The following is a 24,016-nucleotide window of genomic DNA, read 5'->3' on the forward strand; positions in this document are numbered from 1 at the left end:
ATAGACGTGAGCCACCGCATCCTGCTGACAATGCATTTAATACACCTAATCTGCTGAATATCGTTGTTTAGCCTAAGCTACCTTCAACATGCTCAGAGCACTCACATTAGCCTACAGATGGGCAACATCCTCTAATACGAAGCCTGTTAGGATGAAGGGCTGAGTATCTCATGTGAGAGAGTTGCACTGTGCATTCCTACGGGGGAAAAGATCAAAATCCAAAATTCCAAGTATGGTTTTGACTGAATGTGTATCACTTTCACAGCAGCATCATAAGGCAGAGAAATCACAAGTGAACCATCACAAATCGGGGCCGTTTGTACATGATAAATAGAACTGTTGGGTGCTTTTGGCCCAGGGGGAGTGTTGTGAAAATGTTTCTGAGGCCCCGAGGGTGCCATTTACCATAGAAAACTGGAAGCCTCTCCTTTAGAAGAAAGTTCTTTGTTCTGGACTTGCAACATTTCTGTAAGTTTGTTTCTATAAGATTGTTTCAAAATTAAATTGGAAGCACTGGAGGCTGATTTCTAGTCCTTTTGGAGGTACTCTGTAGACAGAAGTTTCTCCTGCCTTCCAGGGCAGCCACCATTGCAAAGCATGGTGTTGGATGGCTGGGGCTAGGGATCCAGGCTCCTCACCGGCCACCTTCTTATATATAGAAATGGTTCTTCTCCATTTCCATGAGCAGATGGCAGTTATCCAAAAGAAAATGTGCGCTACACAATGTCCAAACTGTCTCAGGAATCTGCTTGTCCTATTCTGTTCCAGAGAAATACATTAAAGAAGAGAAAAATAATGAATTGGCCATAAGAGGGCAGAATTGTTAGCTTTTTTCCTGGTTAAATTGGGCAAGCATATGAATTTGGGGGGAAAAAATGACTCTTCGAGGGTATAAGTTGGTAAAGGGGTAAATGTAAAGTATTGACTTTCAGCTCCCAAAACCAAACCAATTTTCCAGGCACAGGCTGGTGAAGATAGGTTAGCACTGCTGACCTACAGAGCACCTGCGCATTTGAGATGACAGGTTTAGGTCATTTTCTTAACGAGCGAAACGAGCAAATACGTGATGCCCACATCAAGAAAAATAAGCTCCCTGGCCTTTGGTGCCGGAGTTTTGAATCCATTCTGGAAATCGTATTTTAAAGAGATGTTGCAATCTGGCGGTTCTACAGAGGGCGGTGACCCAGGATGACAAAACCTCCCAGAAGCACAGCACCTACAGGCGGGAACAGAGGGAGGGGATGTGGCTGGCCACCCAGTTAGGACAGGGAACTACTCTCAGCCACTAAGCTGAAAATCAGGGTCTATTAGTTGTGGTTCCTAAGGGCAGAGCAAAATCAAAATCAGTAGATTGAAGTGACTTGAGGCAGACAGCATTGCATGCAGGAAAGGTCAGCTGCTTGGAGCTGTCTGATTCCAGAACTGCTTCTGCACAGAAAAGTCAACATGACATTGGGGATATCAAGCACAGGCTGCCTGAGATGCTGGAACAGGGTGGCATCTGTGATATCCGTGCAGGTTGAGTTGCCACCATTAAAGGCTGGGGAGCACCACCTCCTTGGCCTCCCCTTCTTCACCACCTCCTCACCCTCCTTTCTCCAGGGACCCCATGAATGTCCCAGGTCCCTTCAGAGACCCATGTGAAAAACACTGAATCCCAGTCCCACCACTCATTAGCTGAGTAATCTTGGACAAGTGACCTCTTTAATCCTGTGAGATGGGGACCAGTGATTTATGTGTTTAGGTGCCGTCATGTTCACAAAGGCCTCACTGCATGAGCTGCCCAACCTTAGCCCTCATCAGCAGAGCCGGGCTGCAGAACTGTAACCCAGCCTGAGTCCTTTGCTCGCTCCTTGGCCAGAAGAAGGGGAGAGGGCTCCTCAGGCCGGCAAAAACTAGAGGTGTTCCCTATGGCAGGTTCCTGTAGCCGCCCGCAATTCCTCTCAACTTAGGCTCACCTGCAGGCAACCAGGTGACGTCATCAGCACTTATGTAATCATAGTGATAATATGTTGCAGGTTGGATTCTCCAGAAAGCAGGCAAGGACAAACAGCTGGGAGGGGATTGGGGATGTCCTAGAGCCAGGCACTTGGGAAAGGAAGGGTGGGAGGGGCGATGGGCAGGGGAAGGAGCCCAGCCTCAGAGCAGACCCCACTCCTCGGCTGCTGGAGGCAAACCGGCCCTTCAGAGTTGCCCTGAGTCACCTGAGATCGCCAGGCCTTTGTTTCCAGCCCACTGATCCCTGTAGGTGGGCCGCGCCGCGCAGGGCAGGGCATGACCAAGGACGAGGCAGTGCTCTGCAAGGAGGCAGCTCCTGGGATAGGGGCTGATGGCGGAGGATCACCTAAGGACAGGCCTCCCAGCAGCCAGAGTGCCACAGCCATGGCAGCAGGGACATCCAGGTGGGCTCACAGTGTCCACCACATGGTGATCACGGGAGTCACTGGGGGCATCATCACAGCTTCTTTGCTCACTGGGCACCTTTTTGAGGACAAAGGGGCAAGGCCTGGGCTTGACTGCTGTCTCCACACCCAGCTCCAGCCCAGAGTGTGGCTTCTGGGAAGACCCTTTATGGCTGTATCCCCAGTGATATCCCTAATGGGCACCTGTCACATGCATCCTTTGCATAATGTGTGATGTTTATAGCCTGACACAGGCAGGCATCATGTGGAGATGGAGGCTCAGAGAGGGGGACTGATCCGCCTGTCAGAGTAAGAAGCAGGTTGCTGCCAGGACAGGCCCTGTATGCTGTAGGACACAGGCTCCAGCAATCACGTGCAGCCTGGCTGGAGTGATGCTCAGCTCTGTATTGCGGCAGCCCCTTCCCAGGCCTCTCACCTCCGCCATGACCTTGTGTCCTCATGCCAACTTGCCGGGAAGCTGGCCTCTGTGGGCACCTCACCCTTCCTCCACCCCCACTGTTCTGCTCTCCCTTGAGGGACCCTGGCCCAAACCTGGCCCTGGGCACAGGCCACACTGAGCAGGGAGATATGGAGCTCCCTGGAACAGGGTGGCCTTCAAAAGCCATGGTGCCATGGGTGGGCACTTTGAGGCGAAGTGTCTCTAGAGAGACAGAGGAAGAGGTTGGGGAGAGGAACATTTGAAGCAGCAAGTCAAAGGGCAAAGGTCACAGGTTGCTCAAACCCAGGCGTTCATATCCTCAAGCCCAGTGACCAACAGGCGTGTTCCATGACCTCTTTTGGACTCAGCTTGCTAATCAGTCCAATGGAACAACAGCATTTCCTTCATTAGGTTGTAAATCGAGTTCCATATATAAAGGGTCTGGAGCTTAGATGCTGAAGAAATCTCGGCTCCCACGATTTTATCATTTCCCAAGGAAACGACAAGGTTCTGGGAGTTCGCTTGAGGCCTCTTTCCTCTGCAGTGTCTTGGAGAGAAGGAAGGAGGAAGGACTCCAGGAGCAGGAGCGGAGACAGCCCTGTGTTTAGTGGGGAACAAAAACACCCGGAAAGCTCCAGATTGAGCTACTGTATGGGAATAATTACGGCTGCTATTTTTGTGCATTTGTTTAATAACGTTAATTTGCCGACAGCCTGATATTATAACATCCTCTCCCACACAGAGGTGGCTTGAGTTCTCTATTCGCCAGAATACATTTGCATTTTTTTCTGTGGGGTTTGGGGCTCAGGAGCTGGTGACTCACGGCTGACGGGGGCATCCAGGAAAGGCCCCTCTCCACGTGGGAGCAGAAGTGGGGGCGTCAGCTCCTGGCAATATCGCCCTGTGCCAAGGCAAACTTGAAACCCTCCCAGCCTCCCTGGGAATAGCCTCCAGCCTGGGAATAGCCTCTCCAAAACCTGGCAAAGAAGTCGTCACTCTTGAGACATTTAATCAGGGCAGACTTCTTAGAGGAGAGGTCTTGATGTGGTTGTTTCATGGCCTTGGAGCAGAAGAAAAACACAGGTGTCAGAAAGGATAAGGAGGACACTGATTTTCACGACTTAGAGATTTGTGAAAAATGAAGATGAGAGTGGCATCTGGGGATGGGGAGCTGGTAGAATGTTACTGGTGGATGTTGTTGCTGGAAATTCTCCCATGTCCATGCACTGGCATCTGGGTGTGTCTGTAGGGCAGGTGTGTGCAGCCACAGAGTGGAATGAAGACCAAGGCACAGAAACTCGAGAGCGATTGAAGTGAGGTTTCTCTGAGCAGCAATACTCCAGCTCATGGAAGAAAGAATGGTGTTAGAACATCACCTCTGCAGCCATTAACACAGTAATGAACCACCTGGGCCATGACTATCAATGACTGCTCACTTCTCAGAGGAAAGACTGCCATGGCCAGGCGTGGTGGCTCACGCCTGTAATCTCAGCACTTTGGGAGGCCGAGGTGGGAGGATCACTTGAGGTCAGGAGTTCAAGACCAGCCTGTCCAACATGGTGAAACCCCACCTCTACTAAAAATATAAAAATTAGCTGGGTGTTGTGGTGGACATCTGTAATCCCAGCTACTTGGGAGGCTGAGGCAGGAGAATTGCTTGAACCCAGGAGGTGGAAGTTGCAGCGAGCCAAGATGGCACCTCTGCACTCCAACTGGGATGACAGAGTGAGATTCTGTCTCAAAAAAAAAAAAAAAAAAAAAAAAAGCCAGATGGCCAGATGTCACATGCCCTTCTGCAGGAGTTTCACTGTCAACAGGTCAGACCAGCACCCAATCAAATTTCTATATCTGTCTACCCGTTCACAGGAAATGGAATAGAAGAAAACATTCACCAATGCCAGGGGGATACAGTCAGAACATTCCAGGCTATGTGATACTCTATGGGCCAACTGATAGTGGATAAGGAGGAGAACGTCATGGGTAAGAAGAGATGGAAAAGCAATTGTGAGGCAAGGATATTTGATGGGTCTGGATAAACCATAAAGTACCCACACATATGCATACTTAAGATCACAGGAAAATCTGAACTGGACATTTGATGACATTTGGAAATTATTAATATTTTAAGTGTATTATTGGCACTGTGATTTTAAAAGAATCCTTATTTTTTGCTGATGTGGGAAATCATTGCAGAAGAAGTGAATGATGTTTGAGATTTGCTTCTGAAGAATCTGGGGTCAGGCTGGGCGCGGTGGCTCATGCCTGTAATCCCAGCACTTTGGGAGGCTGAAGCGGGTGGATCACAAGGTCAGTAGATAGAGATCATCCTGACCAACATGGTGAAACCCCGTCTCTACAAAAATACAAAAAATTGGCTGGGTGTGGTGGCATGTGCCTGTAGTTCCAGCTACTCAGCAGGCTGAGGCAGGGGATCGCTTGAACCCAGGAGGCGGAGATTGCAGTGAGCCAAGATTGTGCCACTGCACTCCAGCCTGGTGACAGAGCAAGAGACTGTCTCAAGAAAAAAAAAAAAGAATCAGGTCAGACATGTGTCGGTCTTCAGGGGAGCTGAGTGATGGGTACCAGGGAGTTGATTGTACCATCTCCTTCCAGCCAGGTACTAATCAGGCCCGACCCTGCTTCACTTCTGAGACCAGGTGTTTTGAGGGGAGTATGGCACTAGGATTGCTGGGAATGTAGGATGAAATCCTCCAGACTGACAAAAGGGAGAAAGCTAGGGAAGCCTAAGTGACTTACAGTTGGGGACAGTCTTCCGCTCAGGGGATATTTGGAGATTGTGGTTGCCACAAACAGAGGATACAGCATCCTGTGAGTAGGGGCTAGATATGCTGCTGAACTTCCTGCCATGCAAAGGTTGGCACCCACAACAAAGAACGTTCTGGCTGAAAATGTCAATAGTGTTGAGATTGAGGAATTCTGGGCTGTTTTAGTGAGGATGGGGGACATGGACGATGAACTGGAGCATCTGTGCCGAAGAACAATGAGAGTATGTTGGATTACATTAAGTGCACACATAGCCTGTGATGCATTACATCTACCCCTTGGTGTAGCCCCCAAATGTGGTTGCCAGGTCTGTAAAGGGAGACAGGCAGCTGTATTTTCAGCAGTGCTGTTTGGTGCATGTGCTGTGGGGGAGCTGGAAGCAACCCTACCTAAGAGAGCTGGAGGAATTGGGGTCAGATCCTAAACATGAGTCATGTCAGACCCTGCCTTCCAAATCCTGGATATTACTGGGATTTTCACTGGCGTGTAGGCAAAAAGTAAAGGCTGTGGGGTACTTGGCAGCAGTTAGAAGCAAGGAGCTATATGTTCATGGAGAAAAGCAGAACATTGTAAAAGCAGTGCTGGATGAAAAAGCGGGAAAGAGAGATGCACGTATAATGCAGTGCCCTTTATTTAAATTAAAATATACATGCCAGAAAACAATATCAATTTAAGCAGTGCATAGAAACAAGAAAGATACATATTAAACATGTCTGCATGGTTGCTCATGGGGCAGAGGGGAAAGGGAAAAAATAAATAAATGAATAAAAAATCAAGAGCCAGGACTTATGTTGACCAGTAATGGCTGTGCATCATGAACTGGGGAAAGTAGCTAACTCAGATTCTGCACTGGGATTCAAAGCAAATAAAGAAAATGAAATCACACTGGATAAACACTCCAGGACAGAAGCTGTTACATAGTAGGTGCTCAAGAAATAGTAGCAATAACCAAAATCATATATTAGTACTAATTTATTAATAGGATCACAGGATAAATTATCGGGAAAACTTCATTTTTTTTCATCTTTTTCTTCCCCCAATCCAGGCAAGAAAGCCCACCATAGAGTTTCTAAGTACCCACTGAGGAAGGATATGCAGTTTCCTCCCAAGGGGTTGGCACACTGGAAGGAGTTCTTAGAGGAGGTCAGGAAGAGCAGTCAGCCCATAGGGACAGTCCCCACACCTGGGAAGGAAATGAGTGAGGAGGTGCAATTGATGGGTTCCTAGAGCAGCAGAGACCAGAGTCCTTGGCAGGGCTGAGGGGTGGCAGGATGGTGTTCCCAAGGACATGGGGAACCCTGGCACCTACAATGCTGGACTTTGGATTTCCATCCTGGCAGCTGCTGCCCTCTCCTCCCCATTGGATTTCCATGCAACCCTGGGGAACAGTGAATTTCTCACCACCTAGGTGAACAGAGGCTCAGACAGATTTAATTTGATTTAGCAAAACAAGGTGACACTTCTTGCATCTAAGTAAAATTCATTCTTGCTACACCTTTTTTTTCCTTACACCCCACACAGCCATCAACACAGGAGCTCACACTTAGGGTGCTTCAAGAAACAGCTTGAACAAATGGAAATTCTCTTACTCCTCTCCAGCTGATGGGCTTCAGAATCTTGCGGGGGCGGCGGGGGGGGGGGTGGATCTCACCTCCCATGGCACACCCACTGGCCATTTGCTCCATGGTGCCCTGGGAGTTGGCCAGGAAAGTAGAATCTGGAGGCCAGAGTCTGACATGAGCTTGGCTCCAGGATCTGAGCCCAGTTCCTCCAGCACTTGCCTTGGGGTCACAATGGTGGGATGCACCAGAGGACCCCTCAGCACACACTCCAGACATGCGCCATCGCCAAACATGGGTCATGAGTCTTTTTCCAGTGGTTAGAGAACAAGAGTGTGGTGAGGTTCCACCACTGGCTGACCACAGGAAAATCCAGAGGTTTTCTGGAGCCATTTCCAACACTGGTTGGCATCATGAGTAGAGATGGGAGAGGAGGATTCAGGATTAATGTGTAGAGGCTTCCAGGGAACAATGCATCACCGTTGTTTGCACTTAGACCTTTCCTTCCCCCATTTCTCTTTGGATGTGAACCTGGGTTATTTCTGTGATTATAGAAGAGGATACATTTACTGTGCTGAACATTTAGGACCGTAAGTGCCAAGCTCTTGGGGGTACACTTGAAGCACGACTTGCAGAGCAGAGCAATGCAAATATTACCAGCTGTGCAGTCACAAATGAGTCCCCAAACTTCTTTTAGGTCTCAGTATTCTTCTATGTATAGGGTTGAAAGGGTTATATGAGATAATGCTTGCAAAATACCTATTATGTGCCAAGGACTCTGACAAGGACTTTAGATGCATGTTGTTTGTGATGACCTGCTGGGGTTGAAGCTGAAGTTGTAACTAAATCGATGTTTGCAAAAGACTGTCTGGGTTGAAAATGGTGAATCCATTCTTGGGTGAATCCCAAGCCTATGGATTGATTTTGTAGGATGCTCTCCAGGCTTGATGATTTAGGACACTGAGAATTGCTGTGGATTGAATAGCTGCTGCTCACCTTATGTGGTTTATTTAATTTAGTCTCTTCACCATTTTGTTAATGAAAATAACTTAATCCAAGGAGGTCTTTTCAGTTTACATGATTTTCACACAGATTGTTGTATCTGCAATAGGGTGGGAAGTGTATGAGTGTGGGTGGATTTAAAGTAAAAATTGACCCAAGTTAGTCTGTTGGGAATGTTGTGATACATGGTTCCTTTACTGCCTAATCAGAAACCTCTAAAGCCCTCAAGTCTTCTTCTTTTTTTATAACTGCTGAGCACAAAATGAATTATTCAAAGACCAGTGATGTAGATTGACCTGAACTCGTTAGAGCCCGAGACCATGAGATCATTTCTGAGGATTTATCAGCCCTGCTTGCAGCCCAGAGTCCATCCTTGGCCCTGATAATGGGCTGGAGAATGCGTTGGCTCCAGAATGCTGACCTCTAACATCCTCTTTCCCTGGGCAGGCTCTACCTGCATACCAGTGAATACCAGCTCCTTGGGGAAAGGGTTCAGGAGCAGAGAGACTGTATAAGCCCATGGATTTGGCATCTTGCCCCAGGCACAGCCTTGTCGGAGGAGCTGAGGCCTGTGTAGGCTAGGACAGAGCAAGGCGGGTACTTGGGGCTTCCACCTCCTCAGGGGCCCACCCAGGACCATTCTCCCTTCTTCTCCTGCATTTTGTTTGGGATGCCACTACTCCCCAGTCAGATTCAGAAGGTCGCCTTATCCCCAGCTACAGTGATAAATTCCAGTAGATCTAAGCCAGTGGTTCTCAACCCTGGTTTCACATTAGAACCATCTGGAGAGCTTTAACAAAATTCAGAGATCGGGAACTAAACCCCAAGAGCCTAGAGCATGTCACGACCTTGACATCACCTGGAAGCTTGTTAGAGAAACAGACCCTCAGGGCCCACCCCAGAGTAATGTCAGAATCTCCAGGCTGAGAGAATAACTAACTTAACTGGTCCAAGCTAATCATGGTGCAGCAGACTGTTTTTCAAAGGTGGTTGCTACCACAGATCCCATCTCTCATGCGTTCCTCTGACACTCCTCACATCTGAGATAGGGGGATCTATGTTCTCTTCCCTATAAAGCTGTGTGGTCTGTGGATTATGATGGAAATGACGTTAGGTAACTTCAGAGGTTGCTTCCAGAAAGGCAATGAAGCTTCTCACTCTTAAAAGCAAGCTGTCACCCTGCGAGGAAGACCAGGCCTTAAGAGACTATGCATAGGCATTCTAGTGACAACCTTAGCTGAAGTCCCAGTGGACACCAGTTGCCAGACCAATAAGCAGGGAAGCCTTTGCAATGAAAGCTACTGTCTGATTGTAACTGCCTGGGAGATCCCGAGTGAGAACCGCCTTGCTGAGCCCAGCCAGCCTCTAAAGCTGTCAGAAATAATCATGATATGATTGTTGCTGCCTTAAGCTACTAAGTTTTGGGGTAATTACTTATGTATTAATAGACAACTGGCACACATGGCCACCCTGTTCCCCTTGCCAGATGGTGGTTTAGGAATGGGCATGTGACTTGGTTTTGGCCAACGAGACATGACATGAAGTCTGCTGGGGTTGCTACTGGGAAAGTTATCTTCATTCCTCAGAAAAACACAGAGAAAAAGACCACTGTTCTCTTCCCTCTGATGCTGTTGGGTCTCAATAGAATGCTTGGAATCACTGTTGCCATCTTGCTACCAACTCGAGGACAAAGGTGGCAGAGTTCTGCCTTCCTCCTTCTCTCCTGTCTCCCCACTGCTACTGCTTGCTGTGTGCACTCCATTATGGAGAAATCTTAGTCTTCCTTGGGGTACCCCAAGATTCTGATCTCTTAGCTAAATTCCACATTCTTTTTTCTTAATTTTAGTTTTTTGAGGTGAAGTCTCACTCTGTCACTCAGGCTGGAGGGCAATGGCATGCTCTCGGCTCACTGCAACCTCCACCTCCCAGGTTCAAGCAATTCTCCTGCCTCAGCCTCCCAAGTAGCTGGGATTACAGATGTGCACCACCATGCCCAGCTAATTTTTGTATTTTTAAGTAGAGACTGGGTTTTACTATGTTGGTCAGGCTGGTCTCAAACCCCTGACCTTGTGATCTGCCCTCCTCAGCCTCCCAAAGTTTTGGGATTACAGGACTGAGCCACCACACCCAGCTAAATTCCACATTTTTTGGGGGTGTTGTCTGGGTGCCTCCATTAGGAGGCAGGGGCAGGGGCAGGGAGGAATCTGAATTTGGTTGCACTTAGCTTGTAAAAGTTACCACCTCTAGAGTTGGGGATAGTGTCTGGGGACAGAGCCTGATGAGGTGATTGTATCTATACTCCCCCATTATAGGAATGAAAAGACAGAAATCTTGAGGGCTACTGGTAACACACAGAGGGTGCAGCAGCATCTATTGAGAACTCAGTCCTCTGAATCAGCAGGGCAGAGATCCCATGCATGCAAATCTTCAATGGCAGGGCCACCCAGGCAGAAAAATCTTAGCCCCACAGTGAGAAGACAGGGAGTCCCAGCTTCACACACCAGAAAGCAGAGGCAGGCCCAGAAGGATATGACATGTCCAAGGTCACAGAGCAGAGGTCCAGGAGCCTGGTTCAGGGCTGTGAGACTCCAGAGACCTCAGCTCTGCCAGTACCAAGGACATGAGGCCCCAGCACCTGTCTCGGGAGATGTGGATGCCCGAGGGGCACCTGTCTGGTTCATATCAGCTCATCTGCATGCCTGGAACCTAAAAAGCAAAGGCAGTCCTGGTGGGGGCTCTGGCTGGCTCCAGCTTACCACCCTCCACCCCCCGTGGTGGTGACCACTGAGCCCTGTCTCTTCTATGGCACCTGGAGCAGCTGCTGCTGCCATGGGTGAACCCACACTCACAGTGCTAGCCAGGCCCCAGGCACAGGTGCATTCGGCAGAATCCACTCACCCATTCACTTGTGCAGCCACTCCCTACACAGAGTGCTGTGTTCCAAAGGCGGGTTAACTTCCGAGTGTCGCATGAGCATATGAGAGTGGTTCCCTGCATTGGGGAGAAAGTCAAGACATGGGGAGCTGCCAGTGGGTCCTGGTACCCAAAACCCAGGCAGCTGGGGAAGGAACAGAGTCCAGGCACCAACTGCTCAGGCCTTAGGTGGAATGAGGCTCCCCTGGCCTCCGCTGTCCTTTCTCCACTTACCATGGTTGGTTTTATGTGTCAGTGTGGCTGGGCCACAGTGCTGCCCAGATATTTGGCCAAACATTTTTCTAACTGTCCCGTGAAGGTGTGTCTTGGACGACACTAACATTTAAATTGGTGGACACTGAGTAAAGCAGTTACCTTTGCTAATAGAACAAAGGCTGACCTCCCCTGAGGATCTGCCCACATCTGTCCTCAAAAAAAAAAAAAAATTTATCACTAGAAAAAAATACACAAAAAGAGCCGATTTTTGTGTTTCTTTTCTCTCTCTTTAACTCTTACATGCACTCCAGTGACAGAGCAAGACTTATCTCAAAAAAAAAAAAAAAAATAGTGAGTTCTGGGGGGGGGGGGTGGTAACCAATGTCAGATTGTTCCCTCTTAATGGCTGGTTACCCCAAGTCCTTTTATTCCATAATTCATGACACTTGGGTTTATTAGTCTACCCTTCCCATCTTTTTCCCCCCCACACTGCTTGAGGAAACAAAAGATCAGAATGCGTATTGGAGAAGAGACCCTAATTTATGATTTCTGAGTTGTTTGAACATGTTCATGTTTGGTAAAAATCCTGATTGAGGAGAGGCTGCAACTAGGTCCTGATTCTGAGATGAATCTGTAGACAGAAAGGAAATTGTGATGGTGGTGTAATGATTGACACATTCATCCACCCCAGTGAGGGGAAAAACGGCCCAGAACCTGTTCCTAAGATTCGCATAAACCACATCTTCCCAGGGTAAGGGCTCCTTCATTCAGCAGCTCAGCATCAGGTCAGTAAAGACCAAACCTAGTGATGTCTGAGTCTACAGCCAGCTTGTACTTAGGAGTGGATTCCATTTTTTCCAGGTACACAAAAAACCAGCCTGGCAGTGACAGAGAAAGAGTATTGTAGAGAGACAAAAGTGCAATTAGGTGCTAATTACATTGACGAAAATTGGAGTAGAGCTTACCTAAATGATTGTCCAATTTGGAAATGCTATCTGACTGTCTCCAAGCACAAAACTGATTACCTTACTTTGTTGGGGGAAGAACATGGTTTTGGTAGTATTCTGTAAACAGTAACGGAAGAGTACAACCATCATTGCGAGGGTGCCAGTGGAGAGGGAGGGGGCTTCGCAGCTATCAGTTTATAGGCCAGCACTGAAAAGTCACATACAAAAGCAACAGGGAGCCTCCCACATGAGGCTGAATCATTGGAGTTGTGGGTGGGTGGGAGTGGAGTGGGCTTGGAACCCATTTAGGCCAAGCCCCTCAGGGCTGAATTGGGACCAGAATTGGCTTATCTTTACCCTCTCCCATGTTGCCAGACAAATGGAAGAATCCAGCAACAGAATAGCTGTCTTTCCTAAATTCATTTGTGGAATGACCCCCACCCCCATTAACTCAGAATATGGCTGTATTTGGAGATGGGCCCTTTAAAGACGTTATTACATGAAAATTAACCACCAATTAATTGGGGATGGGCTCGAATCCAATCTGACTGGTGTCCTTATCAGAAGAGGGAATTTGAGGCCGGGCACGGTGGTGCAAGCCTGTAATTCCAGCACTTTGGGAGGCTGAGGTGAGTGGATCACAAGGTCAAGGGATCGAGACCATCCTGGCCAACATGGTGAAAACCTGTCTCCACTAAAAATATAAAAATTAGCAGGGCGGGGTGGCGCGTGCCTGTAATCCCAGCTACTAGGGAGGCTGAGGCAGGAGAATTCCCTGTACCCAGGAGGCGGAGGTTACGTTGAGCCAAGATCGCGCCATTGCACTCCAGCCTGGGTAATAAGAGTGAAACTCCATCTCAAAAAAAAAAAAAAAAGAATTTGGACACACTGAGGGACACCAGGGACATGGGCACACAGACCATATGAGGACACAGCAAGAAATTAGCTGTCTGCAAGCCAAGGACAACGGCCTAAGAAGAAGCCAGTTCTGCCAACACCTTGATCTTGGACGTTGGTCCCCAGAACTGTGAGAAAATTGAATGTGTGCTATTTAAGCCCCCCAGTCTGTGATAGTTCATTACAGCAGCCCGGCTGCCTAGCACAACACCCCTCCAAGCCTGCACGAACCAATGTGCAGCATTCTGGACCACGCGCTGGGGCCCCTGTGTCGCCGCCGTGGCTTTGTGTTCTCAGAACCTAATGGTGTCTTAAAGAGGGCGAGAGGAGAGCTGGCACAGCAGCGACACACAGCACTGTTTTGCTACTCAAAATCTCAAAACCTAAACTGTCTAAGCTGAGCCGACACTCGGAGAGCCGAGGGGCGTGGGCGTGGCTTGCAGTAGCTTCTGTGGACTTCATGGAAGGTATTGAAACCCCCCAGCTCTGATTTCCCACCAGGAGAATGGGTGTCACACTGCCTGGTCTTCTGGAAAAATCTAATTTGCCCACGTCTGTCCCACACCCAGGAAGCAGACACTCTATATTAGGAATAAATTGGCCACCCCCTAGTGTTCACAGGCAGCCTTCGGAGAGCAGCTGGATTATCTCAAGTCTGCCTTTGTTTGAACTCAAAATGCACCAGCTGTCATCAAATCCAGCTCCAACTCCCAGGCAGCCTCTTCGAAGGCTACTTTCCTCTTAGGTGGTTTAGACGCTGTCTATAAGATTCCACTGTAGGACTTTGGTCCAGAAATACTGCGCTTGTAAGGGGACAGCATCCCCAAGGCCAGAAACAGTGTCTGGTGATAGGAACTCAGACCAGCCCAATTCTAAAATTCTCATTGTCAGAACCAGTTATTTGGGTTAAGGCATAAAAGGTTCCTGTAAAATGTCATCAAAGGGCCATACATATTAGGATGTCTTCAGCCATTAACACCTCTTTGTGACTTCATCAGTGTGGCCCCAGAGCCACTCTTAGTCCCTTAGGGCCAGGACCCAGGGCAGCTGAGTTCTGGTGGGAGGAAAGATTCACAGCCTGTGTCAGGGAGGGGAGAGGGAGAGCACAGACAGGTGTGTTGTGTGGAGGGACTCGGACGAGAAAGGAGTTCAGAAGGAACACTGCCAGCTTGATGTGTCTAAGCCAGCCAAACCTCCATATCAGAGTCACCTTTCGGCCAGACGGTGCAGATCTTGAATGTGACGGCCAAGTCATTTGGCAAGTGCGTGAGTCCAGCTGCATCTGTGTAAGGAACTTGGCATCTCAGAGCTGGCCCTGGGCTAGGGCTGTGAAGTTGAGGGTGCAGGAAGAATATACAAAGGGAACATCAGCCTCTCCTGGGCTTGCAGGGAGCAGTTGGCTTCCTGGAGCCACAGCTGTGATTGGCACTCACATGGGTGGGGCTTCTTCCATGTTCCCAGCCAATCAGCTTGCCTGCAAACTCCAGACTCCCACAACCACGCTGGGGGGGCAGTTAGAGCCCTTCTGGAGAAGCAGGGAGAGGACTGGGGTCAAGTGACAACAGCTAAGTGTGGGTGGCCTGGGCCTGTCAACCACAGGCCTGGGGCTCAGGGGTCACCTGGAGAGAACAGCTGGGTTGCCTGGCCACCCACAGTCCAGGGATGGGGGGTGGCCAAGGCTCAGCAGGGCGAAGAGGACATCTGGTCATAGTCGGGGCACTTGAGCAAGGCAGGGTAGTTGCTGTTCATCTGCAGGGAGGCCTCGCTGGAGATCTCGGAGGGGCTGCGGCCCCTGACCCAGGCATCTGGGTGTAGGAACTGGCCCGAGTAATCGGAGCAGTTGCTCAGCCGAGGGCGGTAGAAACCGGGGTGGGGCCTGTACATGTCCTCCGCGGTGTACCGCTTCATAAACAGGTACACAGACATCACCCCGGCGCTCTAGAGGGGGAAGACAGCGGAGGACGGCTCACTGCTGGGGTCTGCACAGGACACGGCTTGAGTGGGGCGGGAAGTGGATGTGGGGACAGGGGCAGGGCCCTGGGGCCATTCCGGCTGGAGGAGACCCAGGAAGGTAAGACAGTGACACGTTCTGGGATGAAGAAAAGAAGTAGGGTGGGTGGTCCAGGGCCCAAAATGCTTGTGGAATGTCCCCTCTCCCCACTGTCCCCTGCTCAGTGGGCCAGTGCCCAGCCCCAGCCCCAGCCCCAGCCGCAGCCCCAGCCCCAGCCTGTCCCTGCTCGGGGATGATAGGGTTTACCTCCGTTAAAAGGAAGGAGATGGCGGCGAAGGCAAACGACCACCCATACTTGTAGTTGAAGTAGGTCTCTGCATCCTTGGTCCTGTTGAGCATCTCGTCATTGATGCTGGAAATGTAGAGCACCAGGCCCACCACGAGAGAAAGGCCTGGTTGGGCAGGTGGGGAGGGCACACTCAGCCCAGAGGTGGCACCCACCTCCCCTTGCAATTCGGGAGCAAAGTCGCCCACCTGGATGACAGTGCTGACATCGGAGCTGAAGGGAGAGCAGATGCTTGCCTCCTGAGTACCCTGTTTTGGCCAGCACCTTCTAGACAGCAGATAATTTCAGGTAAGCTCCTGTATAGCTGCCTTCCTAAGCCATGAGCTAAGCCCAGTGGTTCTCACTCTGCTGTGCATACCCGTCACACAGGCCTGAGCCCCAGCTCTGGACATTCTGACACACCTGGCCTGGGATGGGGCCCTGGCCCTGTATTTTTTTCTTTTCTTTTTTTTTTTTGAGGTGGAGTTTCACTCTTGTCACTCAGACTGGAGTGCAATGGTGCAATCTTGGCTCAACCTCTGCCTCCCGGGTTCAAGTGATTCTCCTGCCTCAGCTGGGATTATAGGTGCCTGCCACCACACCCAGCTAATTTTGTGTGTTTAATAGAGATGGGATTTCACCATGTTGGCCAGGCTGGTCTCGAACTCCTAACCTCAAGTGATCTGCCTGCCTCGGCCTCCCGAAGTGCTGGGATTACAGGTGTGCACCACTGTACCTGGCACTGAATTTTCTTAAGAGGGCTGTGAACCACTGAGCTAGGAAGTGGTTTTTATAGAACAGAAGATTAAAATAGGTCCCCTAGGCAGAGATAGCCAAGGTGGTAGGTGGTACCTATCATTGTGGAGTTCCCTTATGTGGCTTGTGGTCTGTGCAACCCACCTGACCACAAGATGTGGCCTGGCTGAGATCTCTAGGTAGGGGAGGTAAAGATAGTTTGTCCAGATTCTGGCAAGCCTTAAATTGGGAGGCCAGAGGGCACCAACCGCCTACTGCCATCATGCAAATGACTGCCTCAGGCATCAGTTCTATCAATTAGTAGCTGTAATTCAATCAAAACATAATTAATTACTCTGTTTTGAGCTGTTCAGGTTCAATTCCACTCACATTATTTTATGAAACTAGGGCATCTGGAAGGATGAATGCTAAAGGAAAATCGATGTGACTGAAACCTTCCAGGTACTTAACTTGCGTTTGAATCACTGCTGCCCTAAATGAACCCCTTTATTGTTAGCGTTGAAATTATTTCATGTGGCCCATCTCAGTCCTAGATTTCTGATCCCTAGCCTACTGCTGAAAAACCTCGTGTGTCTCAAAGCTACTGTTTACAGCCTTGGCTATCGTGAAGTTCACAAAAGGAAAAACAGAAAGCTTCACTACACTGGGTTTGTACCTCTTGGGCTATGTGGAAATATCACCATGCAAAGATTGGGCTGATGACATTGCTGGTGCTCAATAAATATGTGTTGGGTTGATGCATGGGAGGGTGGAGGGATGGATGATGGGTTGGTAGGTAGACTGAAAAATGGATGGAAAGAAGAATGGGCAGGTGGGTGGCTAGAAGGAGAAAGAGTGGTTCTAGGGCACCTGACTTTCTGACTGCTACCTGTCTCCAAAGCTATATTGACAAGAAAATATTGGGAAAAGGATCCTAAAATTACTTAGGAGTCAGGTGGTAATCAGAATGCCTGGTATCCAACAGCTGTTTTTCCTTCCATCTCCCGTCCACCCACCCATCCATCCATCCACCCACCCATTATTCAAGCCATTCACCCATCCATTTTCCATCCAAGCGTCTTCTCCCCAGGATGCCCCCTAATCAGTCAGTCAGTCAGTCCAGGGCACCTAAAATACATGCCCCAAGAGCCACTCCTTTGGCCAGAGTCATTCTCTCCAAAAGAAAAGGTCTCTATGAAAATGCGCAGGTCACCTTGAAAAGGAGAAAGAGTCTACCTTGGTTTCCCGTGTTCTTTCCCCTTCTACACACCGGCCGTGAGTAATCTCATCCATGTCCATGGCTTCCCCTCCCACTCTCTACGCTGATAACTTTCCAACCTCTATCTTTGGTCCAACTCACTCCCGTGAGCCCTAGACGCCGACCTCTGGCAGCCTTCCAGAGACTCCTCCCGGATGTCATAAGGACACCTCAAACTCAGCATTTCCCACACTAAATTTATGATCTGCCCAAATCTCCTTCTCCTGTGATCCTTGAATCAAGGATGGGATATGCCATCTACCCAGTGCTCAAGCCAGAAACTGGCACTCACCTTGACTCTTCCCTGGAAGCCTCATCCTAGTTCTGTTGAGTTTACGTCTTAAGTGTCACTCAAACCCTTTCATTTCTGTCTTCTCCACTATTAACCCCCTGTTTGGGCCATCACCTCTACCATTGGAATAGCTTCTTGCCTAGTGTCCCTGCCTCCTGTCTTTCTTCCCTCCCTCCCTCCCTCCCTTCCCCAGCACAGTCATTCTAAAATCCAAAGCCGGTCGTGTCATCCCTTGGCTCAAAATCCATCTAAGTCTTCTCATAAAATCCCAAATCCATTAGATGACCTTGGATGCCTTTCCCAGTCTCTCTTTTCACCACACTTTTCCTTGCACCTGCCATGATGAGCAATGATTACTCAGTTCCCCCAATCCTTCCTCCTCCCTCTTCCCTCCAGGTCCCTTTTCCACCCCCAGCCTCACTTCTTTGCCTAATTCCTACTCATCTTTTAGCTCGCCTCCTCCTGGTCTCCAATGACCAACCTTTGCCCTGAGTGTCAGCCACTGCTCTTGGCCTCCATCGCTGACCTTGCTGGCCACTATTCATAGTGCTACTCACACTGGCTTTCTATCTCCCATCTAGTGTTTGTATCTCCCATTATGCTGTCCTTTGTGGGCAGTGATGCCAGCAGCCAGAATAAGGCCTGGTAGGTAGAGATCATGAATGAGTGAATAAAAAGAAAAAAGAATGAAGTACAACTTGGCATCAGTCTAGGAAGACAAGTCCATGCTGAAGTGGTCTAGGAGGGCTTATGGTGTGGGTTGTGACTGGCAAGGGAAGGACAGAGCAGGAGTCTTCTGAGGACAGCTGGGGGATGGGGAAGGTGAAGGAGCCATCATTCCAAAGGCAGATTGTGTTTAATATTCATGCACAAATATGAAGACATAGCCCCTTCAAAAATAGGAGCACTCAAGATGATGGGAATTAAAAAGTCCTTATGTGTGGAGTGAGGAAGGAACCCGGGGTTCCAATCTCAGGTTTGCCCGAGGGGAGCCTGTGCCTTCACCCTTCCTGTGGAGCCTCTGTTGCTCTTCCAAAAGGTAATAATGAGCCGGGGGTCCTCAAATGTTTCCTCCGGCTCTGACTCAATTCTGTCTGGGTGACTGACAGCCTGTCCTAATTACAGGACTTCCCAATGCAGAGCTGTTTGGGAGTTAAATAGCTAAAGTTCAGGGTGGCTGGGTGCAGTGGCTCATGCCTGTAATCCCAGCACTTTGGGAGGCCAAGGCAGTCAGGTCGCTTGAGCTCAGGAGTTCGAGATCAACCTGGCCAACATGGCAAAACCTCATCTTTACTAAAAATACAAAAATCAGCCAGATGTGTGGTAGGCACCTGTAGAAGGCCGAGGCAGGAGAAGTACTTGAACCTGGGAGGCAGAGGTTGCAGTAAGCCAAGATGCCACCGCTGTACTCCAGCATGGACGCAAGAAAAGAAAACCCAACTTACCCGAGAGGATAAAGAAGATTCCAGAGACAAAGGCCAGTATCGTCCGATGGGGACGGATGTGTCCAATGTTGCTCAGGATGAACCCAATGAACATGAAGAAGAGGCTGACCAGAGGGAACGGTGTGGCTGAGCGGATCATCTCTAACGGGGCAAAAGGGCAGCCTGTCAGCCTCCAGGCCTGACTCATTCCTCCTCATCCCAAGCTGAGTGTTCCTGGGACTGTTTACCAACAGGTCTTCAAAGCCCCACCCCTGCAGGGGTTCCCCAGGCTCCACCCCATTTGGTGGCCTGGGGCCCTCTCATTACTAGCAGGACTTTTGTCTGTGAGGTGGGCCTGGAAGGTCTGACTTCAAGTGCCAGCATCTTCAGGGCCTCTGTCATTTCCTCCAGGCATAAGCTACTATCCTCCTGGGGGTCCACACTGCCAATATAGAGTCCACACCACCTGCCAATGTGGCAGCTGTGGAAGGGCCAGGTTATTCCATTTTACTCCCTTTTCCAGGCAGATTCACCATTTCCTTGGGCAAGGGGTTGTTCTGAATGGAGCAGGGGACAGTTAGAGCCTCTGTTTCTTTCAACTTGTAACTACCTGGGGAGTCTAGTCTTTGTCCCTGGTTCCTGAGAGATAACCTCTAAATTCTTGGAATTTTCCAAGGATGGGAGTGTCTTTGTTATTCAAGGTGGGTCTCAACCACACCTGAGTTTATGCTAACCAAGTGACTCAGGATGGGGACTAGAAACACCAACTGTGGGATTAGAGGACTGGGGTTTTGAGCCAGGTGATATCAGCTGGCCTCTAGGGAATGTAAGGGGCTGCGAGTGAGTTCAATGACATGTAATTAATCATGCCTATGTAATGAAGCCCAGTACAAACTCTGGACAGCAAAGATCAGTTGAGCTCATCAGTTGATGAACACATCAGTGTGTGAAGATAGTGACACATCCTGATTCCATGGGGAGAGGACTCTGAAGCTCCGCATTCAGGACCCTCCCAGACCTTGCCCTATATGTCTCTTCATCTGGCTCATCCTGATTGTATCCTTTGTAATGAAATTGCAATGGTAATTATAGCACCTTCCTGAGTTCTGTGAGTCATTTTAGCAAGTTATTGAACCTGACAGAGTCATGGGAGCTCCCACATTTGGAGCTAATTGGTCAGAAGTACAGGAGGTCAGGGACCTCTGAACTTGCAGCTGGCATCTGAAGTAAGGGTAGTCTTACTGAGGACTGAGACCTTAAACCTCTGGAGTCTGTTAACTCCAGGTGATTAGTATCAGAATTGCATTGCAATATTGCAGCTCATACTGGGGCAGAACCAACTCTGTTGAGGTCAAGGCCATGAAGTCAGACTTCCTGGGGTCCAGAGATTCAGCTCCCTGATTAATGCCTGGGGCAGTAGACTGGGAGACTCCAGCAGCAATCTTTTTTCACTACTGGAAAATTAAGCTCTAATGAACTCAGGTCAGCACACTCAGCTGAGTCTCAGGGCATTTCTCTTGAGAAATATGCTGGCATCCTGATTTTTCCCTCTACCCTGCTCCTCTCTGTCTAGCCAGTGGCCCAGGTTGCAAGACTAAAGGCACTTACTTAGAACATTGACCGTAGACTCGGATGTCAGCTGGGTGTTCATGGGCATCACATATTCTATGGTGAAGCAACGCCCCCGCTCTTCACCTGTGGAGACAAGAATCACATTTCCAGGCCTTTCTTGATCATGGATTTGAAGTTAGTCCATTCAAATGGTATTTCCAAGTGTTTCTAGGATCTTTGACCTGCTATGTCTTTGCACCTGAGCTGGATCCAAACCCTAAAGGGGTCCTGTCCCTGGCTCATGGCCCACAGCAGGGGTGGAGGCATGTCCTGATGTGACAACCTTCCTAGAGAAGCACCTCTGTGAGGATGGACCCAAGCACTGAGAGTCTTGTGAAAAGAGGTTGGCATTGCAAACTCTCCATGCTGGATGAACATCTGGTGCCATCTCATTGTGTTTGGCCACATGGGGCTGATGATGGTGCATAGCTGACTTAGATTCTCCAGTGTGGGAGTCATGGAGCAGAACTCCAGATGCCTTGTCAACCACCCTGGGAACCAGATCCTAGTGACTTCAAACTCTGCTTCAGACTGAAGCACAGACCAATGTCACACAGTCTGGAGCAGAAGTCAGAGTTGGGTGTGATTCCCATGGCTGACTCAACTCCTTCAGGTGTCTTCCCTGCTAAATACTGGTGGGAACCAATGCCCGTTCCACCCCCAAAAGCTGTGCTATCAAGCTGGGAGGGAAAAGCCTGGGAAAGCCAAATCACATCTCTTTCCAATGCACACATAAGTTACAGGGTCCTGACCACACTGTGGCCAGCCCAGGCTTGCGGCTGGTCTTGTATGACTTGGAGATGCTCTTCTTGTGCAGGCTGGTCTTGGGCCGTGATAAAGGATAGGATTCTTGAAGAGATAACTTGAAAAGTTACAGGGAATTCCTAGTGAGTAAAAAGGGAGACCCAGGAAGTGGGGTCAAAATCTCTAAGATGCTGCAGAGCTGGAGGGACCTGCTCATGTGTTTCCTTTGTGCCATTTTATGGAGGGAATAACAGAGAAACTGCCAAGTATTTTCTATTCTATAAACTAGTGGATGCCAAGGTAGCTGAGTTAAGGAGACTTAACCTCCTCGGATCTTCATTTCTGCATTTGCAAAGTGGAAATAGTAAGTCCTGTCTTGCAGTATTGTTGGGGGGATTAAATGGGATCGACAGTTCAATGAGCTAAGGCATGGAAGAGCATTTGAGATCTGTGCAAAGGCATTCTCATCCAGCCCTGTGAGCAAAGTGTGGGGAAAGCATAGTTACATTCATCTTTCAGGAGGGAATACCTGGGAGATAAAAAAAACTGGCTCAAATGGACATCCAGAATCAGGACTTGAGTTTGGAATGGGGTCTCGGTCATTTCAGGGAGCACCACCTGGCATATATGGGCATCATCCATGGTGAACTGTCTCCTCCCAGCATCTCTGGGCCATCATTCCCAGGGAGGGACCTCTTGGGGCAGGTGATGTCAGGGGGCAGGGCTGTCCCCAACCCTTGGCACCCTTACCTGCAAGGAAGCAGACCCGCCAGAGGCCCGAGTGCAGGGACATCTTGATCTCGGTGCTCTGGTTCTGGGGCACAATCACGCCCTCCTCCAGGTACAGCCAGTAGTCGGTGCTGACCGCGATACCCAGGAGGCCCAGGCCACAGACAGCAAAGACGCTGCTCAGCAGGGTCAGGGCCTTCCTCCCACAGGTACTCATCTTCCTGGACTGTTGCTGGGTGGCCAGCCGCCACGGTTCCACCAGCACGGAGTGGGCTCTGGGGCCAGGGAGAGTAGGTGAGCAGGTGGCAGTGCCCACGGCTGTGAGAAGACCAAGATGAGGAAACAGTAATTAAAGTCAACCCCCCACCTGGCTCAATGAATGGGTAAAGACCACCAGGCAACCTTCTGGGACACAAGGTCATCACGAAAGAGGTGCAACCCTCTTCCTCACCCTGCAGCAATTCAGAGCTTTCTTAGCACTCCCATTGTAGAACCCCCTTGTCTTCTCTGGGAGTCCCCTTGCTGGGTACTGCCATTCATTCATTCATTCATTCATTCAACTCATTGTGCCAGACATGGGAGATACAAAAATGAACATGACACTCTCCTTGCCATTGAAGGGTTCCCCATCTAGAAGAACAAAGGTACCCCCAAAGCAACTAAATGCAGCCCACTGAGGACTCTGGTAGAGACCTGCCCAGGAAGTAGAGAGAAAGGATGGAGGAGAGAACTCTGCTGGGTGAGCTTCTCTGTGTTGAAAAGGATTCTGAGGCTCAAATACCCTCTGAAAGAAGCCAGCTCCAGACAGGGAACTGTCAGCAGCCTTGGGAAGGAGCAGAGGAGCAGGGAAGACTTCTTGGAGGAAGGGGTCTTCCTCATGTGACTTGAATCAGTTGCAGAACTGGGTCAACACAAGAAGCCACACCACGGTCCCAGTGTGACAGCCTCCTCAATCCACCTAATCAGAAATGGGCTGACTCTTGCCTGCCCAGCACACACTATTTGCAGGGGCCAGCTCTGAACGAGAAGAGAAGCTAAGTGTCTATGCAAGGTCAACCACAAGCCCCACCTGCTGATATCTGCCAGGGTCAGGCACTGGACTTGGAGCTAGAAAACAGTGGAGAGCAAGGCAGATGGATGCCAGCCCCCATGGAGCCCATAGCTAGCTTCAGGGCTTCTATGCTCTGGCTGCAATCTAGAAGCCCCCTAGGGAGTGTCTAAAAAAAAATCCATGATTCCCACTCTCACTCCAAGAGATTCTGATACAATTGGACTCAAGTGGGGCCTGGAACAATTGGTCTTTGCTGCTCAAAGGATAGTTCATGGACCAGCCACATGGGCATCACCAGAGAGCTGGTTAGAAAAATAGACACTCTGTCCTCTCTGACTCTCTAAATTGAAATCTGCATTTTAACAGGATCCAGGTGAGTTGTCCGCCTACTAAAATCTGAGAAGTGCTGTGCCAAGCAAACAGGTGATGGCATTGTAATGTAGCAACTGCTATGGGAAAAGCGCAGGATGTGACAAAGGCCAAGAAGGGGTAATCCAGTGAGGCTGGAGGGAGGAGGCAGAGCCATCTCTAGAAGTGGATGGGGAGTTGGGCAACTCAGAAAGCTGGTATCACCCAAGCCAGCCATGGCTGCAAGTTTGCTCCCTATTAGCATCTTTCAATGGCCCCTTGCCATATGGCAAAGTCAGAACTTTCGAAATGGGATGTTAGTGATGTTAAGGAAAGAAGCACAATGGTGCTTTGGTGCAGTTCATCAATATCAGGGCTCCAGTGGTGTC

General features: G+C 49.5%; 1 protein-coding gene across 4 annotated transcripts in view; it reads right to left on the bottom strand.

Annotated features, from left to right (window-relative positions):
* Positions 1-6,234: 6,234 nt before the first annotated feature.
* Positions 6,235-24,016, bottom strand: part of CACNG5 (calcium voltage-gated channel auxiliary subunit gamma 5) — a 57,823-nt gene continuing 40,041 nt past the window's right edge. Inside the window, exons 2-7 of one of the 4 annotated variants that reach the window (XM_035301591.3) lie at positions 22,250-22,546; positions 20,753-20,839; positions 19,166-19,306; positions 15,417-15,562; positions 11,085-11,177; positions 6,235-7,726 (exon numbers count right to left, since the gene is read on the bottom strand). In XM_035301591.3, coding sequence (XP_035157482.1) covers positions 7,721-7,726; positions 11,085-11,177; positions 15,417-15,562; positions 19,166-19,306; positions 20,753-20,839; positions 22,250-22,445 — 669 coding nt within the window. In that variant the 5' untranslated portion in view covers positions 22,446-22,546 and the 3' untranslated portion in view covers positions 6,235-7,720. Of the gene's footprint in view, positions 15,249-15,416; positions 15,563-19,165; positions 19,307-20,752; positions 20,840-22,249; positions 22,547-24,016 lie in introns of all 4 variants that reach the window. The other 3 variants (XM_078374472.1, XM_035301588.3, XM_035301589.3) reach the window with 3 other exon arrangements.

Source organism: Callithrix jacchus, chromosome 5, assembly GCF_049354715.1.
Source record: "Callithrix jacchus isolate 240 chromosome 5, calJac240_pri, whole genome shotgun sequence".
Classification (NCBI taxonomy): domain Eukaryota; kingdom Metazoa; phylum Chordata; class Mammalia; order Primates; family Cebidae; genus Callithrix; species Callithrix jacchus.